This window comes from Erigeron canadensis, chromosome 1 (genome assembly GCF_010389155.1).
Source record: "Erigeron canadensis isolate Cc75 chromosome 1, C_canadensis_v1, whole genome shotgun sequence".
Lineage (NCBI taxonomy): Eukaryota > Viridiplantae > Streptophyta > Magnoliopsida > Asterales > Asteraceae > Erigeron > Erigeron canadensis.
In genome coordinates, this window is record NC_057761.1 from 3,920,837 (window position 1) to 3,942,885 (window position 22,049).

The 22,049-nt window shown below is 34.2% G+C and overlaps 3 protein-coding genes across 4 annotated transcripts; 2 read left to right on the forward strand and 1 right to left on the reverse strand.

The window, feature by feature from the left end:
- Window positions 1-2,566: 2,566 nt before the first annotated feature.
- On the forward strand, window positions 2,567-9,173 carry LOC122609023. Its single transcript, XM_043782084.1, has 4 exons — window positions 2,567-3,217; window positions 4,998-5,617; window positions 5,747-5,934; window positions 8,509-9,173. The coding sequence occupies exons 1-4, from the start codon at window positions 2,698-2,700 to the stop codon at window positions 8,888-8,890; spliced, it is 1,710 nt and encodes a 569-aa protein (XP_043638019.1). The 5' UTR covers window positions 2,567-2,697; the 3' UTR covers window positions 8,891-9,173.
- A 1,723-nt stretch (window positions 9,174-10,896) lies between these two features.
- LOC122585129 (CASP-like protein 5B3) lies at window positions 10,897-14,604 on the forward strand. 2 transcript variants are annotated; one of them, XM_043757233.1, is made up of 3 exons: window positions 10,897-11,173; window positions 13,831-13,936; window positions 14,283-14,604. In XM_043757233.1, the coding sequence occupies exons 1-3, from the start codon at window positions 11,043-11,045 to the stop codon at window positions 14,475-14,477; spliced, it is 432 nt and encodes a 143-aa protein (XP_043613168.1). In that variant the 5' UTR covers window positions 10,897-11,042; the 3' UTR covers window positions 14,478-14,604. The 2 variants fall into 2 exon arrangements, with proteins under 2 accessions (XP_043613168.1, XP_043613167.1); XM_043757232.1 differs by having other exon boundaries at window positions 10,899-11,173; window positions 13,831-13,963.
- A 3,829-nt stretch (window positions 14,605-18,433) lies between these two features.
- Window positions 18,434-19,282, reverse strand: LOC122592980 (PKS-NRPS hybrid synthetase cheA-like). The gene has a single exon (XM_043765349.1). It carries the CDS (start codon window positions 19,280-19,282, stop codon window positions 18,434-18,436), a length of 849 nt encoding a protein of 282 aa, XP_043621284.1.
- Between the last annotated feature and the right edge of the window lie 2,767 nt (window positions 19,283-22,049).

The window sequence follows — 22,049 nt, forward strand, 5'->3', positions numbered from 1 at the left end:
TGAAATCATAATTGAAGGAAAAAAAGAAAAAAAAAATCTTCAGGACCACTCTATGACTAGGTGGCCAAGCATAAAGCATCTGATTTGTATGCCTTTAACTGAGTATCTTTGTGTAAACCAATTACATATATTCGTTTCTCAAGTTATAGTCTTGTCATTGCATATCCGAGAAGAAACAAAGAGATATCGTAGTGAGTGTGTGTGAGAGAGACACAGAGAAAGAATCATGTGGATGCGGTAGATTCGAAAGGCTGCTGTGGCGAATTGTGGTGCGGTTTGCACAAACCAACAGACTTCTTAATTAGCCACGATAACACAAAGCTTTTTACGGTGTTTTTATTCTGGTTTTCAGGTCGACATTTTTTTATGCACACGGGGTGCTTGGTTGGGGTATTTTTTATATAATGGGAGAAGGGAATATAAGATTATCTTAGGTGTGGAACCTAATATTTTATTATTTATTTTTTAATGAATAAATGCATAAGCCCCATGATTTTTATGAATTAAAAAAAAGAATATGTGAGTGTTCCACACTTAAGCTTAGATACCCGTCAACCTTATATTCTCATCCCCCTTATATAATATGTATTATTAATACCTAGTTATTTAAAAAAAGTATAAATAAAAGTACTTGATTTATAAATACTTCGTTCTTAGTGTTCGTTCGTTTGTATTCGTGAATATTCGTTAATGAACAAATGAACGAACGAACATGAACAAGTAATCATGTTCGTTAATCTGTTCGTGAACCGTTCGTTAAGTTAAACGAATGAACATGAACAAGGTCTTGTTCGTGTTCGTTCGGATTGTTTACAGCCCTAATTATGGGGTTAGGAATGAGAAAGACTATTATCAATCATCCTTGGCTATAGAATCCAACCATTAATCAATAGTGGGGTAAAGGCCTTTGCACATGAGGCACTTAACAGACTCGAAGTTATTTAACCACAAAGGATACTTAAAACTTCTTCTTTAACTAGAAAAGTAAGATAACGATAACGGGTACCCAATTCCAGTAAAAGTTGGGTGTGTGGGAGGTATGATGTGCCGGATTTGAAGAGACACCCAACCACATTATTGTTGTTAGTTGCGTATTAGGTCCCGTTTGTTTAGAGCATAATAAAAAAGTACTTAACTCATTAAGTCCGTCAAAATTGTTTGTTTTTTACTTAACTAGACATATGTCCGCTCAATGCGGCGGCGGTGATGGTAATGATAGCGGAGGTGGTGGTGGTGACGGTGGTGGGGGCAGCAGTGGGGACGGTGATGGGAGTGGCGATGGTGGTGAATTTAAAAGTAATTGATGTTAGGAGATCAATACTGTAAACTATTTCATTAAGGGTATTATAGGTACATTAGATAGAGATTTTTAAATTAGTGAATGGAAGAGAAGGGTATTCTTGGTTTTTCAAAGATAGAAAGTTTAAGGGGAAAAAATGGTGGTTTGTTTTATTAGACGAGATGAGTACCCGCGCAATGTGGAGGTGCCGACAACGGGTGGTGCTAGTGACGATAGTGGTAAAGATGTGGTTATTAATCTAAAAGTAATTGCCGTTAAAAAAAAAATCTAAAAGTAATTGACGTATTTGGTAGTGTAATTATTTTATGGTTAAGGGATGTATCTTTTGTAAATAACTTTATTAAGTATATTATAGGGATATTAGGTAGAAAAATTTAGATTAATTAATAAAGAAGATAGATAGTTTTGATAAATATGAGTGTCAGATATTTTAGAGAAATATTGGGTAGATTTAGTGTATGAGTTAAGAATGTGTTAAAAATTAAGGGCATTTTGAGTATTTTAAAGGTAGAAAGTTGAAAAAGGATGGTAGTTTGTTTATTAATATAGTATAAGTGTATATAGTTAGGGGTAAAATAGGGATACTGAAAAATTTGTTTAAATTTTCTAAAATAGATTTTCAATATATTTTATAAGGAAGTATAGATATAGATAGAAGTATAGATATAGATAAATAAAAAAAAACTATTATGTTGACTTAATGCATAAAAATGTTATTTTAATTATTGAATCACTTAATACTTTTAAAAAAAAAAAAAAAACATGTTATTAGACCTACAAAACCCATCAGAAATCTAACATACACCTCACATGTAAAACTTGGATATCATTGTCTACACACATATATATATGATTGGTAGTAATTTTGAGAGTCTATCGACATCGATAAATCAAACAAAAATCCATACATATTGGACAAAAATAGTGTTTCCACTATCGACATCAAAATTACTTAACCTTGTAAACAATTTCAAAAAATAAAATGATAACTTTCTTTTAGAAATAGCCTAAAAATCCTTGTAATGTAACATGTATTATTTATTAATTCTTTTTCTTAATTTTGTTTTTAAATTTTTCATATGTTACCGTCAAATGTCAAATAATTAAAAAAGATTTAGACTATTTAGTTGATAGTATCATTTCTTTTTAAAAAAACTTCACTAGAAATTAAAAAAAAAAAGTTAGTGGACCACGAGATTCATTTGTAGAAGAGTTCGAGACACATGTTCATAATTGTACTTTTCTCACTTCTCTCTCTATTTATCTTCCTTCCTCAAATTTTAAGCAATGCTTTCTCTTATTCAAGAAAAGCATCTCTTCAATGCCTCACTACTCCTTCATTAAAAAAACCACTTCCATTTTTTCCTTAAAAAAACACTCACCCAAAAACAACAACAATGGCTTCCCAGATGTACCTCAAACTCACAATATCCCACATAAAAACCAACCATTTATATAACCTTAAACATAAATCACACCCCCACAAACACTTACTGCTTCCATCAACTTTTGACAAAACACCCAGAAAGTATGGGAAGTTCAATCTTTCACTCAATGTTACAAATGATGATGGAAATGAGACATCATCTTATTTGGGTATGTGGAAAAAGGCAATGGAAAGGGAAAGAAAGGAAATTGAGTTTAGAAAGATTGCTGAAAATGTGGCAAGTGGTGAAGATGGAATTGATGAAGGGGATTTGGTGAGAAAGGAAAGTGAGTTTTTGAAGATTTTGGAAGTTGATAAAGAAGAAAGAGATAGGGTGCAGAGGATACAGGTTATTGATAGGGCTGCTGCTGCTATTGCTGTTGCTAGTAATCTTTTGAAAAATGAGGATCAAAAGATTAATGATGATGAGTTGTATTCTGGTTTAAGTGTTGATGATGATGTGGAGGATGATGGTGATTTGCAAGTAAAAGGTAATTTTGTGTTTTATGGTTTTGTTTGAGCCGTTAGGTAGCGGTATTACTGTCTACATTTTATCTCCTAATCCACTCCCGGGCTAGAAATATTGGGTATCTTTCTTGTTGTGATATTGGGATGTGTGTATAGGACTTAATTATAATATGTTTTTTTTTTAACGTAAATGTTAGTTGTTAGTAGTTAGTTTCCCTGGTTTAGTAATTAAACGTCAATGCCAGGGTTTGAACTCGGGACCTCCAGAGAGGCAAAGACTCGACCTGATTATGATATGTTGATTGGAAAATTGGTAATCAAATAGTCTGGAATTCTTAGCTGAAATTATACAATTTTGAAAGTGTAGGTTTTACATAATTAGTAGAAAAGTAGTGGTTTTTTTTGGAAGTTGAATGTGGGTTGCCCTAAATCTGGGTGAGAAACTCAAGTTGCACTATTATTGATGATGTACCATCTCCCTAATAGCTTTGGGATAATAATCTCTCTTCTACCTTATGGAGGCTACTAGGCTCCAGCCCAGACGTAGACTCCGGACTTGAGCATGGTTGCTCTTGAGAGGCTCCGGATATAACCTCTGGATTGATCCATAGAGGCTCCTGACATAGCCTCCGGACCCTCCTCCATAGAGGCTCCTGACATAGCCTCCGGACCCTCCTCCATTGAGGTTTCTGACGTAGCCTCCAGACCTAAGCTGCGGAGGCTCCTGAAACCTTCAGACCTAAACATGACCTCATCTATGTTAAGTCGTGGGCTTGATTTAGGCCCAAGAATGGAAAGCCCATGACCCAAAATCATCAAACCCTAAAATTTACTCCCTATATATAGATGACAATGAGCACCAAGCTAGAGCCTCACTCTCTCTCTTCCCCTCATTCTCTTACACACACTCCTTAGCCTGCTTCGGCTTGTGGCGTCACATCTTGTGGTCACCAATTGGGAACCGCCACACGAAGTAGCAACAATCTAATCTCCCCCAATACACCTTATAGATCAAGGATTAACCCCCCAGTAATTAAGGATAAATGCTATACCTAAACGGGTGTAGACTTATGCTTAAACAATTATTATTGGTTGTTCAATGCTGTTAATGAGAAATTTATGGTTTACCATATAAGGAAATTTGTGATCATAGGTTACCTTTCTTTGAAATTTTCTCTATATCGAATTGAAGTAGTATATAATCAACTAGTTGCAAATATGAGGTTTGGATTTGCTTCTTCTGCTTGAAGTTATTGTTTTCATCTATTATGGAAATTGGGAAAGGCTTCAAAAACTTGTCTCTTGATTATGAATATAAATAATAAGATAGTTAAAAGCTTTGTCTTATTCCTTTTACAGAATTAAAGGTTTAGATTTCACATTAACTGTTGCCAATTTCCCTGACCCGAACAAGTATCACTGGTCTGGAGGCCTACCTTATTACCTTTTTGTGTTTTCCTTCTGTGTTGGAACTCGGAGTACACATTCACTTCATTTATGGGTAGGTGATCCATCCGTATGACTTCAATGCTCTAAAGGCATTCAGACATCCAAATATGTACTGAACGAGAAGTCCTGGACTAGTTGATTGTGAAACTGACTTAATTTGATGGGCTTAAGATAATCTTGTTTTGATGTTCTGACACCATGGCTTCCATATCAGGCGGAAAATTTAGTACAACTTCTCGAATTTCATGAATGAATTTCTTTACTTCGTATCACTCTATCAATTGTATTGCATTCATCATAACAGAAACTTGCTTTATAGCCCACTTAACCATTTCTATAATATTTCTACATCAGGTTCTGCTGGTATTGGAACTCCAGGTCCAAGTTTCTGGTCTTGGGTACCACCTTCCAGCACAGATTCTAATGTCGGTGATGGAGCCTACTTAGCTTCAAGTAGAAAAACATCACCATCTCCCAGTGAACCTAACCCGGTGATGGAGTTAGAACCTTCTACAAGTCAGTTGTCACTGCCATTTGAAAGCAAAACAGCGAGCAATTATGATCCCCCTCTTCCACCTTTTCAGTCGCTGATGGAGGTTGAAAAACAGGATGTTTCTGGATCCGTATCAGAGAGTCTGCAGTTGAAGGAAGAACAAGAAGCTATGAGTTTGTTTTCAACACATGCAGAAGATGCAGCTCATGCTCTTGCTGATGTTGATCCAGTATCATCTCAAGGGACTAAACCCGAAGGATCAATGTGGTGGAAAGAAACAGGGACAGAGGTAAGACCAGATGGGGTGGTTTGCAGGTGGACGTTGACTAGGGGTGTTAGTGCTGATAAATCTGTGGAATGGGAAGAGAAATATTGGGAAGCTGCTGATGAGTTGGGTTATAAGGAGCTTGGCTCTGAGAAATCAGGTCGTGATGCTTTTGGAAATGTTTGGCGTGAATTTTGGAAAGAATCAATGTCACAGGTATGAGATTTGAGTCAAAATTTGACTTTATCTATACCATATTGAATAAAGAAATTTACCTGACGCATGTATTTTGCTAAACTGTTTCCAGTGCTTATGTTTAAATGGATACTTATGGTTTATGTGCAGATTGAAGGCTGTCTACATATTGAAAAGACTGCAGATAAATGGGGAAAGAATGGAAAAGGTGATGAGTGGCAGGAAAAGTGGTTTGAACATTACGGTGCTGGTCAAGCTGATAAGTGGGCTCACAAGTGGTGCAGCATTGACCCTAACACGCAGTTAGAGGCTGGCCATGCTCATGTTTGGCATGAAAGGTACATCACTATAATCACCTATGCTAAGTTAAAGATGAATGATTACAAAAGCCATCATTTGCATTGCCTATGGGTAAATTGCTTTAACATTTCCAATCATGCATCTCTTGCCATTTGAATTTGTTCATTATATTAGTTGAGTATTTGATAAAACATGCCATATATTTTGAGGTATATAATAGCTGTTTTTAATTTTTTGTCTCAGTTGTTGCTTCCTTGGGCCTTTACCCTTTTCTTTTCTTTCAGTTCTTTCTGTTAAGATATTTATCCTACTATCCTTACATACGAAACTTCAACACACACTCTTGTTTCTTCAATGAAGGTATAATATTCGTTCAAACTACTGACTCGCCCTTAAATATAAGTACCAATTCTGTGCTTGGACCATATACCAGCTTGAAGATTCAGTCCATCGATAATATTAACAGATACATGCTCCAAGTTCACAATTCCAGAGTGCACATATTATGGTTTTATCAAATTAGAGACTTTAAGCATTGAGCCTTCATCATTATATCTTTTTCATTAGGGCCAAAGCCTTACGTTCACTCAATCTACCGACTTACCCTGCATATAAGTTTGTTGATGGAGTATAGTATAATTGCCGTGCTTGGACCCTATACCAGCTTAAATGTTCAATCCATCATAACTGTTTTTTCTCTTTTGGTCCACAATTAACCATTTTGTCTTGTTTGGTCTTTTTATTATTCAACTTTAATTGATGCCTCTGTTTCAGCTTTTATGTTTTACCCCCTAGAGTAGTAACAATTTCTTATATATGAATTTAGTTAGCCGGACTCTTGAAATGTGAACTGCACACAAGCTACTCTTTCTCGTCAAAATCTGCTTTTATGTACAACACTGCCCAAAACGCAATAGATTTCTTCGTGATAAGCGGTCATGAGTTTGTCTACTGCGATAAACTTTTTATACGCTTATTTTGAAGGTTTATAAGTTATAAAGCGTGTTAGCATGAACCTTTCTCATGCCATCTCATGATAAACCACACCTCTCTATTAAAGCTCGATTAATAAACCATTTCATCTTTAATAAAGTTACATCAGGCCCTGAAAGCTATTTGACTTGTATTTGTTAGCACTTTGAAATTCGTATATGTATCGCTGTTGACCTATATTAGAAGTTTTCATAGATATATTTAGGCAAAGTTAATTTCTTTCTATCAACACTATGGAATAATACATTTTCTTTCAACTAAAATAGCACTAATGGCTAATCTATACAGTTTATACTAGTAACTTCTTTAAGAAATCCTGATTGTATTTTGTCTCCTATGAACATCTATGTTGACTTCTACTTAGTATCTACATCACTGAAAATGTAGATTATATTGACTCGTTAGGCACACACGAATTTTATATCCATAAAATTGGGGGTGTAACAGAGGAGTTACCACGTTAGGATATCATCGAGCTCAGGTGTTACTTGTATTAGATTATCCCTCATGGTGACCTGCATTACAGATTTCAGGCTGCAGGCATAAGGCAAGATTCGCGATGTGTTAAATGTCCTTTTTGTGGTTGTGTACTTTGTTTATATTGATTTGCTAGATTAGTCCAGACTCCAGATTTGAACCAATTGCATCATTGCTGACCACACGTAGCATGTCTTGGCCCTGCATAAACCCAAGTTTTTTAGGTAGACAGCCAAATAGTTCAATTTGATTACAAAATGAGTATTGACATTTGTCAATGTGTCATCTGGTCGTCATCCACTCAACATCACTTAAATGTCATCTGTTACTTTAGATTTTCTAAATTCATGTCAGAAGCAAACATACCAAAAGCTTTACTTTGATATAAGGTTTGTGGCTTTGTGCTTGGAAGCCAGGGGGATGTTTCAAATTGCGTTTGCAAGATAGACTTTGCATTTCAAAACAGCAATTCGAAAAGCGGCCCTCGTCTTGCTTCTTCAGAACTATGTTTTTTGTTGGAAAATGCAGACCACTTGCTTTTTTCAGATGCTTCTCCAAACCCTGTTATCTGATTATATGCTTTGTTTGTGCATACACCACAATGAGATCATCACCCCCAAAACACAATCCCAATACCCTCCACATCTGGGAAAAGGAGAATGAGTAAGCATGTTGTTGGGTCAAAAGAGAAATATAAAGGTTAGTTAGCTCTGCATGTAGGATATTTTTGCTATTCTAGGTCGTTAGAGAGAGAGGCGCGTAAATAGGAGAAGGGAAGATAAAAAGACCCAAATGCCTATCATTTGAGTTGTGCTTGTAGGCCTCTAATGACCTTGACCAGCCTAACAGCATGACACTTTGGAGACCGCCAAGCTAGATAAAATAATTGAATTTGGATCAAAAGGGAAGAAAACAGGTTGCAGTTGTCTAAATGTGCACTCAGGAGTACATGCCATGGATGACATATTTAGTTTAGACCATTTATTAAACTAAAGATGTGTGGTGATCATTTGTAGCTTATTTTTCTGATAGCATTTATAGTTGCATTTGTAATCATTCTGAATTAATCTTATACCACTATATATTATGTATATATGAGTAAACAATAACGGGAATCTTTCTACAACTTGATAATTCGGCAGGTGGGGAGAGAAGTATGATGGGCAAGGTGGCAGTGTGAAGTACACGGACAAATGGGCAGAACGCTTAGAGGGTGATGGGTGGACAAAATGGGGTGATAAATGGGATGAGAACTTTGATCCAAATGGCCATGGTGTGAAACAAGGAGAAACATGGTGGGAAGGAAAGTATGGAGAACGATGGAATAAAACATGGGGTGAAGGCCATAATGGCTCCGGATGGGTACACAAATATGGAAAGAGCAGCAGTGGTGAACACTGGGACACCCATGTCCAGCAAGATACCTGGTACGAGAGATTTCCTCATTATGATTTTTATCATTGCTATGGAAACTCTGTGCCTTTACGTCAAGTCAAGAAACCTTCTGAGAGGAACTCATCGTGAGAATTGTGTAGAGTGTCATCCATTAAATATATAAAGATAGATATAGATATACATAGATATACATATACATATTCATTTGCATGTATTGAGTAGCTGTTTGACAGACTCCCGTTCTACCTTGGTTACCTACTGTCAATTCTTCTTTGGTTCCTGGAAGATACTTGTAATTGTTTGTACATCAGGTGACCTTATGACAACGAAACATGTTTATACGGTATCTCTTATGCATTATACGTGTTTATGCATATATTAAACATATTTCTAAAATTGTTAACTTTAGTTATATCATGCTACAATAGTACAATGCTTCGGTGGGTATATGGTATAACAATAGTGTATTATTGAGATAGCAAAACAGGTGGGTTGGGTAAGAGGTCAAGCAGGATAACTTTCGTTACTCTTGCAACAACGATTGTATTGTTTGCATAAAGTGATTCAGGATGTGTTAGAAATTACTAAATCCTACTTGAAGTAAATTAGTTGAATTGTTGCATGACTTGGATCAAAACATTATGTAAGTTAAACACATTATCCGTAGAAGTATTTAGCAACACAATCAGACACGCTTGCACTGTCTTTAAACCTCACTTGATGAGTTGATGTTCTCTCGACAAAGAATTTCCACTTTCGTGAAATATGATCATTTTTAATTTTTCCTGAACATGATCATATGAATAAGAATATTTTTTAAGACTTGGACATATTTGGGCCTAGAGTAAAATAAAATATTGCACTAGAATGATTGAAACATAAGTTGTGTTGCTCCAAATACTGTATCAAATTGACCAAAAAATTTAGTATTGCACCAAATTTGATACTTGGTTGGCGATGGATTTTTTATACCAGAAGACCATTGATCTAATCGTTTAAAGGCATATGGACATATGCTTAACAAGATCTTAATAATATCTTATACTTAGAGCATTAGTAATGGTAGTGTTACCATACCAAGGTGATAGTGTCACATCATCACTCCACCACAACCACACAACTTCCATAACAATATCCCAAAAAATTATACCCCATAATATTAGAATAACCAATCAAAAACAAAAGAAAACAATAAAAAATTAACCACGCCATCACCACCCAACTCTTCCCAAGGTGGACACACCCACCTTGAGGCTTCCACATCATAACCACACCAATTCTTATAATGGACCACCTTGATAACACCAAGGTGGAAGCGAGAAACCTTGTCCACACAAACACCATTACACTCTTATGGAATACCTAACTTCGATAATGTGTGATACATATGTTTTCCCAAATAAATAAATAAAAAATAAGTAGTTAATATGATGTCAATAGCATTTTCCATTTTGATGTGAATAGGGTTGTAAACGAACTGAACAGTTCATAAACCATTCGGCGAGAAGTTCGTTCGTGTTCGTTTGTTTAGCTAAATGAACGAACATGAACAAATCTTTTGTTCATTCATTTACATTCATGAACGTTCAATAATCTGTTCATGAACGTTCGTTCGTTTATGTTCATGAACGGTCGTTCGTGAACAATAGTTCGTTTATGTTCGTGAACAATAATCCATTATGTCCAGTTACATATATATACACATAATAATAACCTATACTATAAAAAATAGTTTAAATATAAATATTTCTTTTATATAATATATATTAATACCTAATTATTTAAGAAATGTTTAAATAAACATACTTAATTTATAAATATTTTATTCGTTTGTGTTCGTTCATTAGTGTTCGTTCGTTTGTGTTCGTGAACATTCGAACAAGTCATTATGTTCGTTTATTTGTTCGTGAACCGTTCGTTAAGTTAAACGAACGAACATGAACAAGGTTCCGTTCGTATTCGTTCGGTTCGTTTACGTTTACGGCCCTAGATGTGACCACTCGATGATTTTTCATCATCCATTACCCGAAGTAACAAAAGAACATAAACAAATGCAAGTAGTTTTGAGTAGGTTGGCAATGATTGTCATTTTTATGATTGTTTTCATCCAATCCCCACCTCCCATCACTTAACTTCACTTCTCTTTATCATCCTCTTTACTCTTCCGTCAACATCACCCAATCAAAAAAAATGCTACAAACAAATAATAATAGTCCTTCTTGTTCCTTCGTTATAAAGTCTTAACTAAAAAAAGAAATTAAAAAAAAAAAGATTTAACAAAATGAAGAACTTTGCAGGGACTCCTGGAACAGTGACTGGTCTCATTTTGAGACTATTTCAGTGCTTGTTTGCTGCTGGCTCAATTGCTTCTATAGCTACCACTAAATCTTTCTTCAATTTCACAGCCTTTAGGTACTCACTCTCTCTCTCTCTCTCTCTATATATATATATATATTATATGTGTATGTATATGTGTGTGTATTAGATGCTCATAATGAGGTATTTTGATCTAAAGAATATACAAACAAAATCGCCCAATATTATTATCCACGTTCTAGGAGAGGTGAAGTGTACCCGAAGATAGTGAAACTATTTTAAGAATTACCTCTGACCTTGTAGGAACGAGAATCGAATATTGACCTCTGTCTCTAGAGGCAAAGGGTTTTCCCTTCATCAGCCCGGCTTGTTAATCTGATGAGGTACATAAAATGTTGATAGTTAGGTTCATGCCAATCCAATTACATTTCACATTAATCACTGACCCCCTTCTGAATAGCAAACCTGATTCTACTAAATACAACGTTTTGGGCCTTAAGGGTCTAGGAATTACTATTAACAACTTTCTGAACCGTTTCAGAAATCGTACAACGTTGGGGGCAAGAACACCAAAGGTGTCATAACCAAACGGGACAAATACATGTTGATTATCAAGGCAAGCTTTCTCGTATTTTGCAACTTTGCTAGACTCAGCCTTGAGTGCGGCCTGCAACAAAACCATGGTCCTTGAGTCCAATAAGAGGGGACACTCTTGTAAACTCTATACACGTGTGTTTCCCCCTTTCCCAACCAAACACAAGAATGTCCGTCGGGCCTAAGGTGGACCTCCTTTCTAAAGGATCAGTTATGAAGTTCACAGGGGCCTCTCTTTTGGCAGAGATCCCGACCGGTTTAAGGACATCACATAACGCATCTCTTACCCAATCATGCCGATATTTAAAACCTGGTAGCTCTTTACAGTGGACCGTGTGCTAGCCGGAAGAATCTAAACACGCTTTATGACATACTAGACATAGCTCATCAACCGGGAACAAATGTATCATCAAGCGGTACTTAAGGATAGCCCGGTATTCAACAGTCGACATGTGTTGTCCTAAGCCTTCAATAGGGTTGACAGACAAGAAATCCTGAGCGTGAGCGGCACACAAACAATCAAACACGGCTCTTTGTCGGGGGGTTTAAACATACTTCTCCTCAATCCTCTTAACGATTCGCTATATAAGCCATTCGCCAGAATTTTTTGGGCTTTAAGTGGGGCGTGTCTTTTATATGTTAGCTTCGCTTCTTTTCAATGTTAGTTTCGCTTCTTTTTTTTTTCTTCCATGTGATTGTTGAAGAACAAGCATATATAATAGACGTTTTTGATAATAGTTGCAACAACTTCTAGTAATTTCTTGATTTGTCTGATGCCAATATGAGTTGGTATAAGTTAGAATTACAAAAAAATAATTATTATTTAAATTAGGAAGCGTTTGGTTACAATTTGATACTAGTAAATATAAATCATTTTTAAGCATAAGTTTGAAATTAATTTAATCGGTGAATCTCACATATCATTGGTGTTAATTGATGCTACATGTGTTTGTAAACTTTGTTCGTGAAGATGTGTTTGTAATTCTAGCATTGCTCCTAAAATATATGACTATGGATATGATTGAGACATGTTCACATTTAACAGTAATAAGAGAGATATGAAAGTGTAATCCGCCAAACTTTACATGCAACAGCGGTGGCCCTGTGTAGGGCAAACCCGACTCCCGTTCAGGGCTCATTTTTATGAGACACCAAAAAGTAATGTTCATAATGATAGTCGTCATTTATAAAAACTTTTGTTTATATATTTGAATTCCCTGGGAGCCATGGACCCTTTTTTTCTCGACTTGTACTGGCAACTTGAATCCTCATGACCTACTGACATGCATTATGTCCATAGTTAGGTCCATATCTTAACCATGAGTATCATAACTCAAAGTATATTCAAGTATGATGATGAAGATGAAGTGTAAGGTTGTATCATGGAGTGATTTAGAAAACATTTTAGTTGTGGTTATTAGAGGGATCCCTCTTCTTTTAGCTGTTTTTAAATTTTGACTTTTGGGTCAAATCTAGTGCTTTCTATGTTCAAGTTATAAATTTCATACTGGATATGTAACACAAACCTCACTAACTAGTGTAACCTTTAAGAAATCCTGCTAACAGTTTTTCTTCTAGATAGTTAGAGAACTTTTAGGCGATTATTTTTCTTCTAGATAGTTAGAGAACTTTTAGGCGATTATGTGCGTTTGAGATGAAAAGATCAAAAACTATATTAACTGCGACAGTGTATATGAAATTGCTTTTAGAATGTTTCATGAGAAAAAGAAAAACATGAACTAAGTTAGCTTGGAGCAGCAATAGTTATCAACTTTTGGAGCTGCAATAATTATCAGTGTTGAAAATGTTGGATTATGAAGAAGTGATGATTTATTTTCGGGAAGAAATAATGATTTTTTGCAAAACGGGTAAACTTTACTATGCAAAGCTAATGTCAAAGATGACTTTAAATCTACTTGACTATCTATGACGTTATTAAATGATTCTTGAATATACCGTAATCATGATGCAAAACGCAGATCGAAACAACGCCTTAATCTTAAGTATGTGCTTATTTGATGATACTCAATATGTTTCATATTGCTATCTTTTAGTTGTCAATGTATTCATGCTCATATATAAATATCCGTCTGTCATAGATATTTATGCACATCTGATACCCCAAATCATGATTTCTATATGAATATATATGAATTCAGCTACTTGATTGCTTCAATGGGTCTGCAAGTTATCTGGAGCTTTAGCCTTGCATTCCTAGACGCATGTGCTTTGGTGAAGAAGAAAGCCCTCCATAATTACGCTACGGTCAGCCTTTTTGCTGTTGGAGATTGGGTCAGCATTTATAACATAGTCATTTCCGTGTATTTATCGGTGGGCGTTTGGGATTTTGCGTTTGGAAGATAATCTATGCATCTTGAAATAAAAAAGATAATGGAGTTTTGAATTAGCTACTCTCAACCTGAATACCGAAACATAGATTGTTTAACTGTGTATAAACTGTAAACAAATAATCCGAAATAGTTTCCAACTAAACAATTGAAACAAATCATATACGCTTTGAAAATACACTAATCAGATTATCAACACACACTTCGAAACACCCCCTAACGTTCTCCTCGTTTTACCATCTTCAACTTTAAATCGTTTGCAGGTTACAGCTACATTGAGCCTGGCAGCAGCCTCATCTTCTGCAGGCATAACGATACTGTACTTTAATGACTTAGGAAGCTGCAGTTTTGGGCAAGAATGTCAAAAATACCAATTAGCAGTTGTTTTAGCTTTCATGAGTTGGATAACAATTGGAATCTCATCATTAATTATGTTTTGGACTTTGGCCTCTAGTTAGAGCTTTTGATAACCTTAGTTAACTTTTTCATGAAACAAATTATCATTTTACAAACAAAGAGACACAATATTTTGTAAATATGTGTGATCCTGAAAAGAAGAATGCGAAGCGAAAACATTTTTTTTTTTGGCATTTGCATTTTCTAGAGGTATCAAGATTTGCTTGTTTTAATAGATTTTGGTGCTCCTTCGTATTTTGGTATGGCATTTGGATGCTACATGGAAACAAGTACATTGATTGTGAAGTTAGGATTCATCATTTCAGTTCGGGTCAAACCTGATATGTATACTTTCAATGTAAAATGGAGAATGAGAGATCGAACTAGGAATGGTTGAATATGAAAAAGCGCTGCTAGTGAACATACGACACTTAGTCCTGTTATTAGTGTTCAATTCTTCATTTGGTATAAAAGCCTTGAAAGCTTTATGGTTTTCATCAACTTTTTCTGCTGATCAATCATGCAATATTAGAGGATACAACTTGAGTTGTGGAATATTCAAGTGTGTATCGATACATAACTAATAAAGATTTGTTACCATTCTCATGGTCTACTAAGTTGAATCCGGTTTCATTATATAGTTGATGTACTGTTTCACACAACTCAAGTACAATAATTAACCTCAAGAATGGACTGAATGTGGTCCTGATGCTACCGGTAGACATGCTATGCATCGTTAGTTGTTGCATCATAAAAACCGCTTTTAGTTATAGGTCAATAAACAAGTACTGGCAAAAATGGAATCCTGTTGTGACACCACCACGACCACCACCAAAGGTGGCAGTACACCACGACTACATCATAACGGTATCACTTTTGTAACAATTACTCAAAAAATATACTCCACAATATCAAAAAAAAAAAAAAAAACGAAGAAAAACATGAAAGGAAACATAAATATGCGTACAACCCTACCAACCTACTTTCCTTCCGTAGGAGAAAGTTACACAATCATACAAAGAACTAAAAATCAAAATTACACCATTGAATCCAAGAAATGTAAATAATTAAATTTCAATCGATGCCTAATCCAATGAAATGTCGTAGCGTTGATGTCGCTACAAACCCTTTGAATCGTGAGTAGTTTGCTATTATAGACACGATCATTACGATACATCCAAATAAACTAACAAACACTAAGTATGACACCATGAATCGCTGTCTTTTGTCATTCTATAGATTCATCGTCTTGTGGTGATTTAGTAGATCATCTATTGAAAATTAAAAATTGAGGAACATTGCACCATTGACACTTAAATTGATGGATCATCTCCAATGGATAGTTTGCCCCCCGATTTATATGAATGGACAAACTAAACATCAGTTTGCTTTCTTTGGAGTGTGTTTGTCAGTTTGTCATATCAATTTGCTCCCAAACAAGCCGAAGGCAAATTGAGTTTGTGGGATCAACTTTAATTTATTATTCCATTCGTCTCCGTCCCACTAATTGTGTCTTATTTAAAAATTTTAAAGTCTTTCTTTATGAATGTTGACCTTAAATATTTTGATTTGTGTTATATAATATTTGATGAAAGTTATATGAATTGATTAAGTTTTACATGTATATTTTATTGGTATAATTTTTATCAAATATTATATAACATAAATCAAAATATAAAAGGTCAAAGTTTACAAAGGTTGACTTTAAAAAAATCAAAATATGACCCATTTAGTGGGACGGATAAAGTATTATTTAAAATTTTATAGTATTTAATATAATTTTTGTTAATTTTATATGGATGATGATGTGACATGAACAACCGAATATAATACGAGTATATGGGTTAGAAGCAAAATGAATTCAGTAGGGAAACAATCAACTTGAAGGGAGTCGGTATATTTAGACATCTTGTATATGTTATTGGATATTGGAGATGGCAAGGAGCCTTCTAAAATGTTCTCAGTGACATTTTGTGACAATTTTATCTTATTGTGAAAGATGCTATTTTGACCATTGACAATCAATTCTATAGGTGGGTTTTGATCAAATAAGCCTATTTAATTTGGTTCATCTTTGGTAATTCATATGTTTTCTTGTTGCCACTGAATTCATGTTTTCATACGTCGGGTAATCAATTGTATATATATATATATATATATATATATTTGCGCAATTCTTATTTCCTTAAATCCTTTCACATACATCGACTTGTTCATCTGCTCCGCTAGGCGCTAGTACCATCAACGATACCTTAATGATTCGTCAGTAATCTAACATTCAAAAAATATATATATATTTACTAGTCATTTGCAAGCACCACCTCGATCATCTATTATTTTTGTTACCTTTAATTTGTGAAAACTTTAACTTAAATCGAATACAATTTTCTATACAGTTGGTTAATTAAGAATCCAAGGCTAAAATTGCTTTCGAACCCAACGTGAACATATTATCTTATTGAGTTGCTGCCGATATATCATATATTCAATCTTACTTGGATAAACACCATTTGTTGACATGTTGTTCTTGTGTCAAAACTCAAAACTAATAAATAAGATTGTGTACCATGGAGGTGACAAATAATTTGAATATGATAAATTGATATTCCCAATTTGTTGCATAATAAATAAATAAATCAAGGCCTGTACTATTTCTACAAATTAGATGACATTAGTTAGTTATGGACCACTTAATCATTATTAATTAAATTATATATGTACCATAAAACACTTACTAAAAACCAACAAAATAGATGACATATATAACATAGACCACTTAACTAGTATTAATTGATGACATAAGGAATATGGACCACTTATTTATTTAAATAATAAAACATGATAATAATAATAATAATAATAATAATAATAATAATAATAATAATAATAATAATAATAATAATAATAATAATAGATATTAAATATTTTATATTAATCATCAATATTGATACAAGTTTTCACCTCTCCATAATTATGATTAGGAAATTTAAGTTGGTTGTACACATTGTGTCTATGCAAATAAGGATTTTTCCATGTCCGGTCGAATGCGTTAGGAGACCATAGTGGATGAGTAAGAAGTATGGGGAAATTTCCTTGTAGCACCAATCTTACAAAATGGTTACTATTGACGCGTGCAATAACCCAAATATTATGTGGTTGTGACATTGGTGGGCTAGTAAAAAGTGGTAAAAACGTTGTCTCTCCTCCATTGCTCAAAAAAATAACCACCACATTATACCTTGAAGCAATGAGTAACCACATGTCTGACATATCCATCCAATGTGGTGGAAGTGCAGGTCCTTGAAAGTGACTTAGTGTGTGCTGAAGCGATTGCACACCTTCTCTGTTAAACATATAAGTGTATGTTGCATTATGGACAAATAACTCATCCAATAAATCCATACGAACTTGAGGCCAAATATCTTGATGATGACCTAGGCATACAGCTACCGCTCTAAATTCACAGTTTCCATCTCCATTTACATTCTGAACCTGTGTGATATGTGGAAGAAAATTTGCAAATCCTTGATCAATTAAATAATACCGATTGTTCATTAATGGATCGGCACTATAGGGTGGGTTCGGATTGTGGTTATGCATATGTGGATTTTGATTATGGGTTTGGGTTTTAGTCACAAAAGGAGCATCAAAATCTGGTTCTTTGTTTAACTCAAAAAAATTGGGGTTTGAGGTTGGGGTTGGGGTTGGGTTGGGGTTAGGCTTGGTTTTGGGTTTTTTCAAGCCTGGACGTCCTCGGTTATCTTTGTGATATTCGGGTTCACCAACGGTGGACAGATCAATAACAGGCTTCCTCCAAAAAGCATGATCAATATCTTCAACAATTATACTCGGCTTAAGATCAAGCTTCCTCCAAAAAACATCCACTAATTGTAATGGAATAGGCTCATTTGCAATGAAATGCAACATAATTTCATGTGCACATGGTAACCCATGACTGGATCTCAATTGACAACCACAGTTATCAAGAGTTAAATCAAAACCGTCGGGTCTGCTAAGTTCATTGAAGATTTTGTCTAAAGCATTTTCTGAAACACGCCACCAATATTTTATCAGTGATGATAACACGAGGAGTATAAGATAAGCCAATGCACATTTTAAGACAATTTAATGCCCAGATAAAATTTGATGTCCTCTCTCTATCCAACAAGACAATTGCTATGGAGAATGTCTTGCTGGTAGAAGTAACACCAACAATCTCAAGAAGAGGCATATCAAACTTGTTCGTGTTGTATGTAGCATCGATCAATAAAACATCTAGAAAAGCAAGCCATATCTTCAGTGAGATGGGATGTACAAAAAACAATTCTTCTAACTTGAAGGTTGAATCATTTATACGATACTGATAGTGATACCCCTTATCTTGCAAGAATGAGAAAACAACTTGAATTGGGGTCTGACCTTCATGCCCAATTAACCGTAGTTTTTCTTGGGCATTATAGAGGGTTCTATTTGTAGACACGTAATTCTCATCCAACACCTTTAGTGTTGCAAGAATATCGCATGCTTTCAGATTTTGACTTGTCATGGTCGCAACTAAACAAGTTTCATGATCTGTCAACCTCTTTGCATATGGATGACCCTCCAGAAACAATAAAGGTTCATGATTATGTTCATCACATTTCACCGTCAACACCCAAAGATCATTGACCTTATAATACCTTCCCACCAATTCAAATTTGCAATCAATTTTTTTGCTTTTGGTATCTTTATCACCACTTTTTTTATACACGCCGCCCCGATCACACATAAATACAACTTTACAAAGGTAACCATTAACTTTTTTAGATCTTTTGGTTACAAGAAGGTAACCTTGAGAACGCGCCAAATTTTGCGCCCATTTTACCATTTCCTCGTTAGAGCTAAACACCTGTAGTTATTTTGTTGTGAAAAAATAGATTTAATATATACATGTACATAAATATAGTTAACCATGAACAACACTATTATAATTTCATAAAATTACAAATATAAAGGTAGTTAATTGAAAAAATCTAAGATAAACATCATATACATATGTATATAAAAATGATATAATATATGAAAGTTAATTAAAATGCACGATTAAAGAAACAAATAAACATAAGATCAAATATGAATTACATATTTGTAAGATCAAAGATGATACCTGATCAGTAGGAAAATCTGATGCGCTCGTCATTTATTTTACCAAGATGTTATATGATCAAGTTCATTAAACTTTTTTTTTTCTATTTTTTTTTTTTTTGATTTTTCGTATTCATTTGTATGGAAGATATATATAAAGATAACATAATATATTTATTTCAAAACATTGAGGTCAAATCAACTTCATATTAATTGTAATGATGTGAAATATCACTATTTTGCTTTCTGTAGTTTATAAAAATAAATATCATATTACTTTATTTAACACTACCTAAAATAAAAGTCTACAAAAAATCACTATTTTTATGTAACACATACTAAACTATTAACTAAAATTAAAAGTAAGATATAAGACTTCTAAAACAAATCAACTTCACATTAATTGTAATGATGTAAAATATCACTATTTTAGTCTCTGTAGTTTCTAAAATAAATATCATATCACTTTATTTAATACTACCTAAAATAAAAGTCTACAAAAAATAACTATTTTTATGTAACACATACTAAGTTATTAATGCTAAAAAATTAAAACTAAAATATAAGACTTCTACAAATAAAATAAAAACATGTGTAAAAAATAAAAGTGGTCATACTTACATGGTCTTTAGGGTGGGGGGAGAGCTTCCCCACTCCTCCCCTCCCCTCCCCTCCCCGATTTTTCTTCTCCTCCTCTCCCCTTCCCTAATGCTAGGAGCACCTCGCCACCCCCTCCCCTCCCCACCCTTTTCTATTTAATTTAATTTCTATTTATATTTAATTACCAAATTATTAAACTTTTTATTTAATAAATTAAAGTACAATTAAAAAAATATAAACACTACAAAATCAAACATTTTTATTAAAAAAAATATAAACTTTTAAAACATTACAAAATTAAAACAATTTTAAAGTATGTTAGAAAAAAATAAAAAAAATATTAATGTATAAAAAATAACATTTTTACCCATTTTAACAAAAGTTAAAACTCTAGGGTATAGAATGTAAATACTGAAATTGCATATTTTGACTTTTGGTGAGATCGTCTTTTCCAGCCTACCAACATGTATATATATATATATATATATTGCATATACATGGAAATGGTTTTCAATAAAAGAAAAAGAAATAAAAAAAAGAAAAAGAAAAACAATGATTAGTAACGGTCGAATAACCCGGCACCACATCCGGCACCACTGTGCCCAATACGCTCCCCACCCAACCGGTACCGGAGGGTCGGCGCGGTGTGCCATCCGGTACCGGCCCGGTACCGGTCCCCTCACCTCACCACTCCGTCCACCCTTACAAGAGATGAAGTCATTTGTGGTCCTATTATACTTATGGTCAAATTCTCTTTTTTTTCCTAGTGGGGTGCAAAGAACTTGCGCCATAAATCAATATCCAAAAGAAAAATAGGAAATACAGTACAATAAAAGAAAATTTTATTATAATAAACTGTACTATATATTCAGTTGTATTCGGTTTGAGGTAGGCGACGTAGTAGTGATGCAAGATTGCAAGATGAAGCAAGAAAGCTGGAAAGTCACACAATGCATCACGTGGGTGGCGATTGTCCAATGTCTGATATCACGTGACCCCATGAGCTCTCTGTTTACATCAAGTCAAAGTTAGCAGGAATACCGCTACATTACTACTACATTGACCACATTTTCACATTGTCAATTTCCTTATTTAGGCCTACAAGTGAGAAACAATAATTGTTTTTCACATATAACCTACAAGTGAGAAACAATAATTGTTTTTCACATATAATATTTGTTACGTGTTATTCATAGCATTAAAGACTACGAATAGCAAAATCTTTTTTAACTAATTACTAGCTAATTAAACCCAAGTTTAACCCGGGTTATCTAATTGAAAACTTTACAAATAGAAATACATAATTATCTATATTATTTGTTCATACATCTTTTGTTTAAAAAGCTCAAACGATAACACTTAATTTGTTTAGATATTTAAAATATAGGGTTAAAAGAGTAACATGTAAAAACATGAATTTAGTTAAACCTTATTAATAGAGAGATGACATCACATTAACAAAATTAGCATATATCAAAGATTAATGTAAGAAAATATTAAGAAGCCATGTAAGAAAAAAATGATGTCATTACAAATTTTTACTTTATTAATATAAGAGATTATCGGGAATTCGGGATTTAAGCCTTCACCGAACATGAATTTCCATGTCAGCAAAAATAGCCAAATTGTGATGAATGACAATTTCCTACCTCTTTATTGACCAATAAATACTACCCCGAATGAGAAGGCAAGATAGCCATGTTTGCCTAGGATTCCCTTTGTCTACATATTTATATATAGGGATATTTCTCCGCATGGTGAACTCATGGTTTTCTTATTAGTTGTTATATCAACGTTATATTATATCAACACTTCTAGACCGATGCACCAGCAACAATACATCATTATTCCTTTCATCAGTTTATCTTTTTTATTTAATCTAAGCCTCATTTAACTGACCCTCAAAATTG

Coding starts and splice junctions, on each gene's coding strand:
- LOC122609023 (XM_043782084.1), top strand. CDS start 2,698: ATGGCTTCCCAGATGTACCTCAAACTCACAATATCCCACATAAAAACC. Junction 3,218..4,997: donor TGGTGATTTGCAAGTAAAAG/GTAATTTTGTGT, acceptor TTTCTACATCAG/GTTCTGCTGGTATTGGAACT. Junction 5,618..5,746: donor GGAAAGAATCAATGTCACAG/GTATGAGATTTG, acceptor GTTTATGTGCAG/ATTGAAGGCTGTCTACATAT.
- LOC122585129 (XM_043757232.1), top strand. CDS start 11,043: ATGAAGAACTTTGCAGGGACTCCTGGAACAGTGACTGGTCTCATTTTG. Junction 11,174..13,830: donor TTCAATTTCACAGCCTTTAG/GTACTCACTCTC, acceptor ATATGAATTCAG/CTACTTGATTGCTTCAATGG. Junction 13,964..14,282: donor TTTTTGCTGTTGGAGATTGG/GTCAGCATTTAT, acceptor AATCGTTTGCAG/GTTACAGCTACATTGAGCCT.
- LOC122592980 (XM_043765349.1), bottom strand. CDS start 19,282: ATGGTAAAATGGGCGCAAAATTTGGCGCGTTCTCAAGGTTACCTTCTT.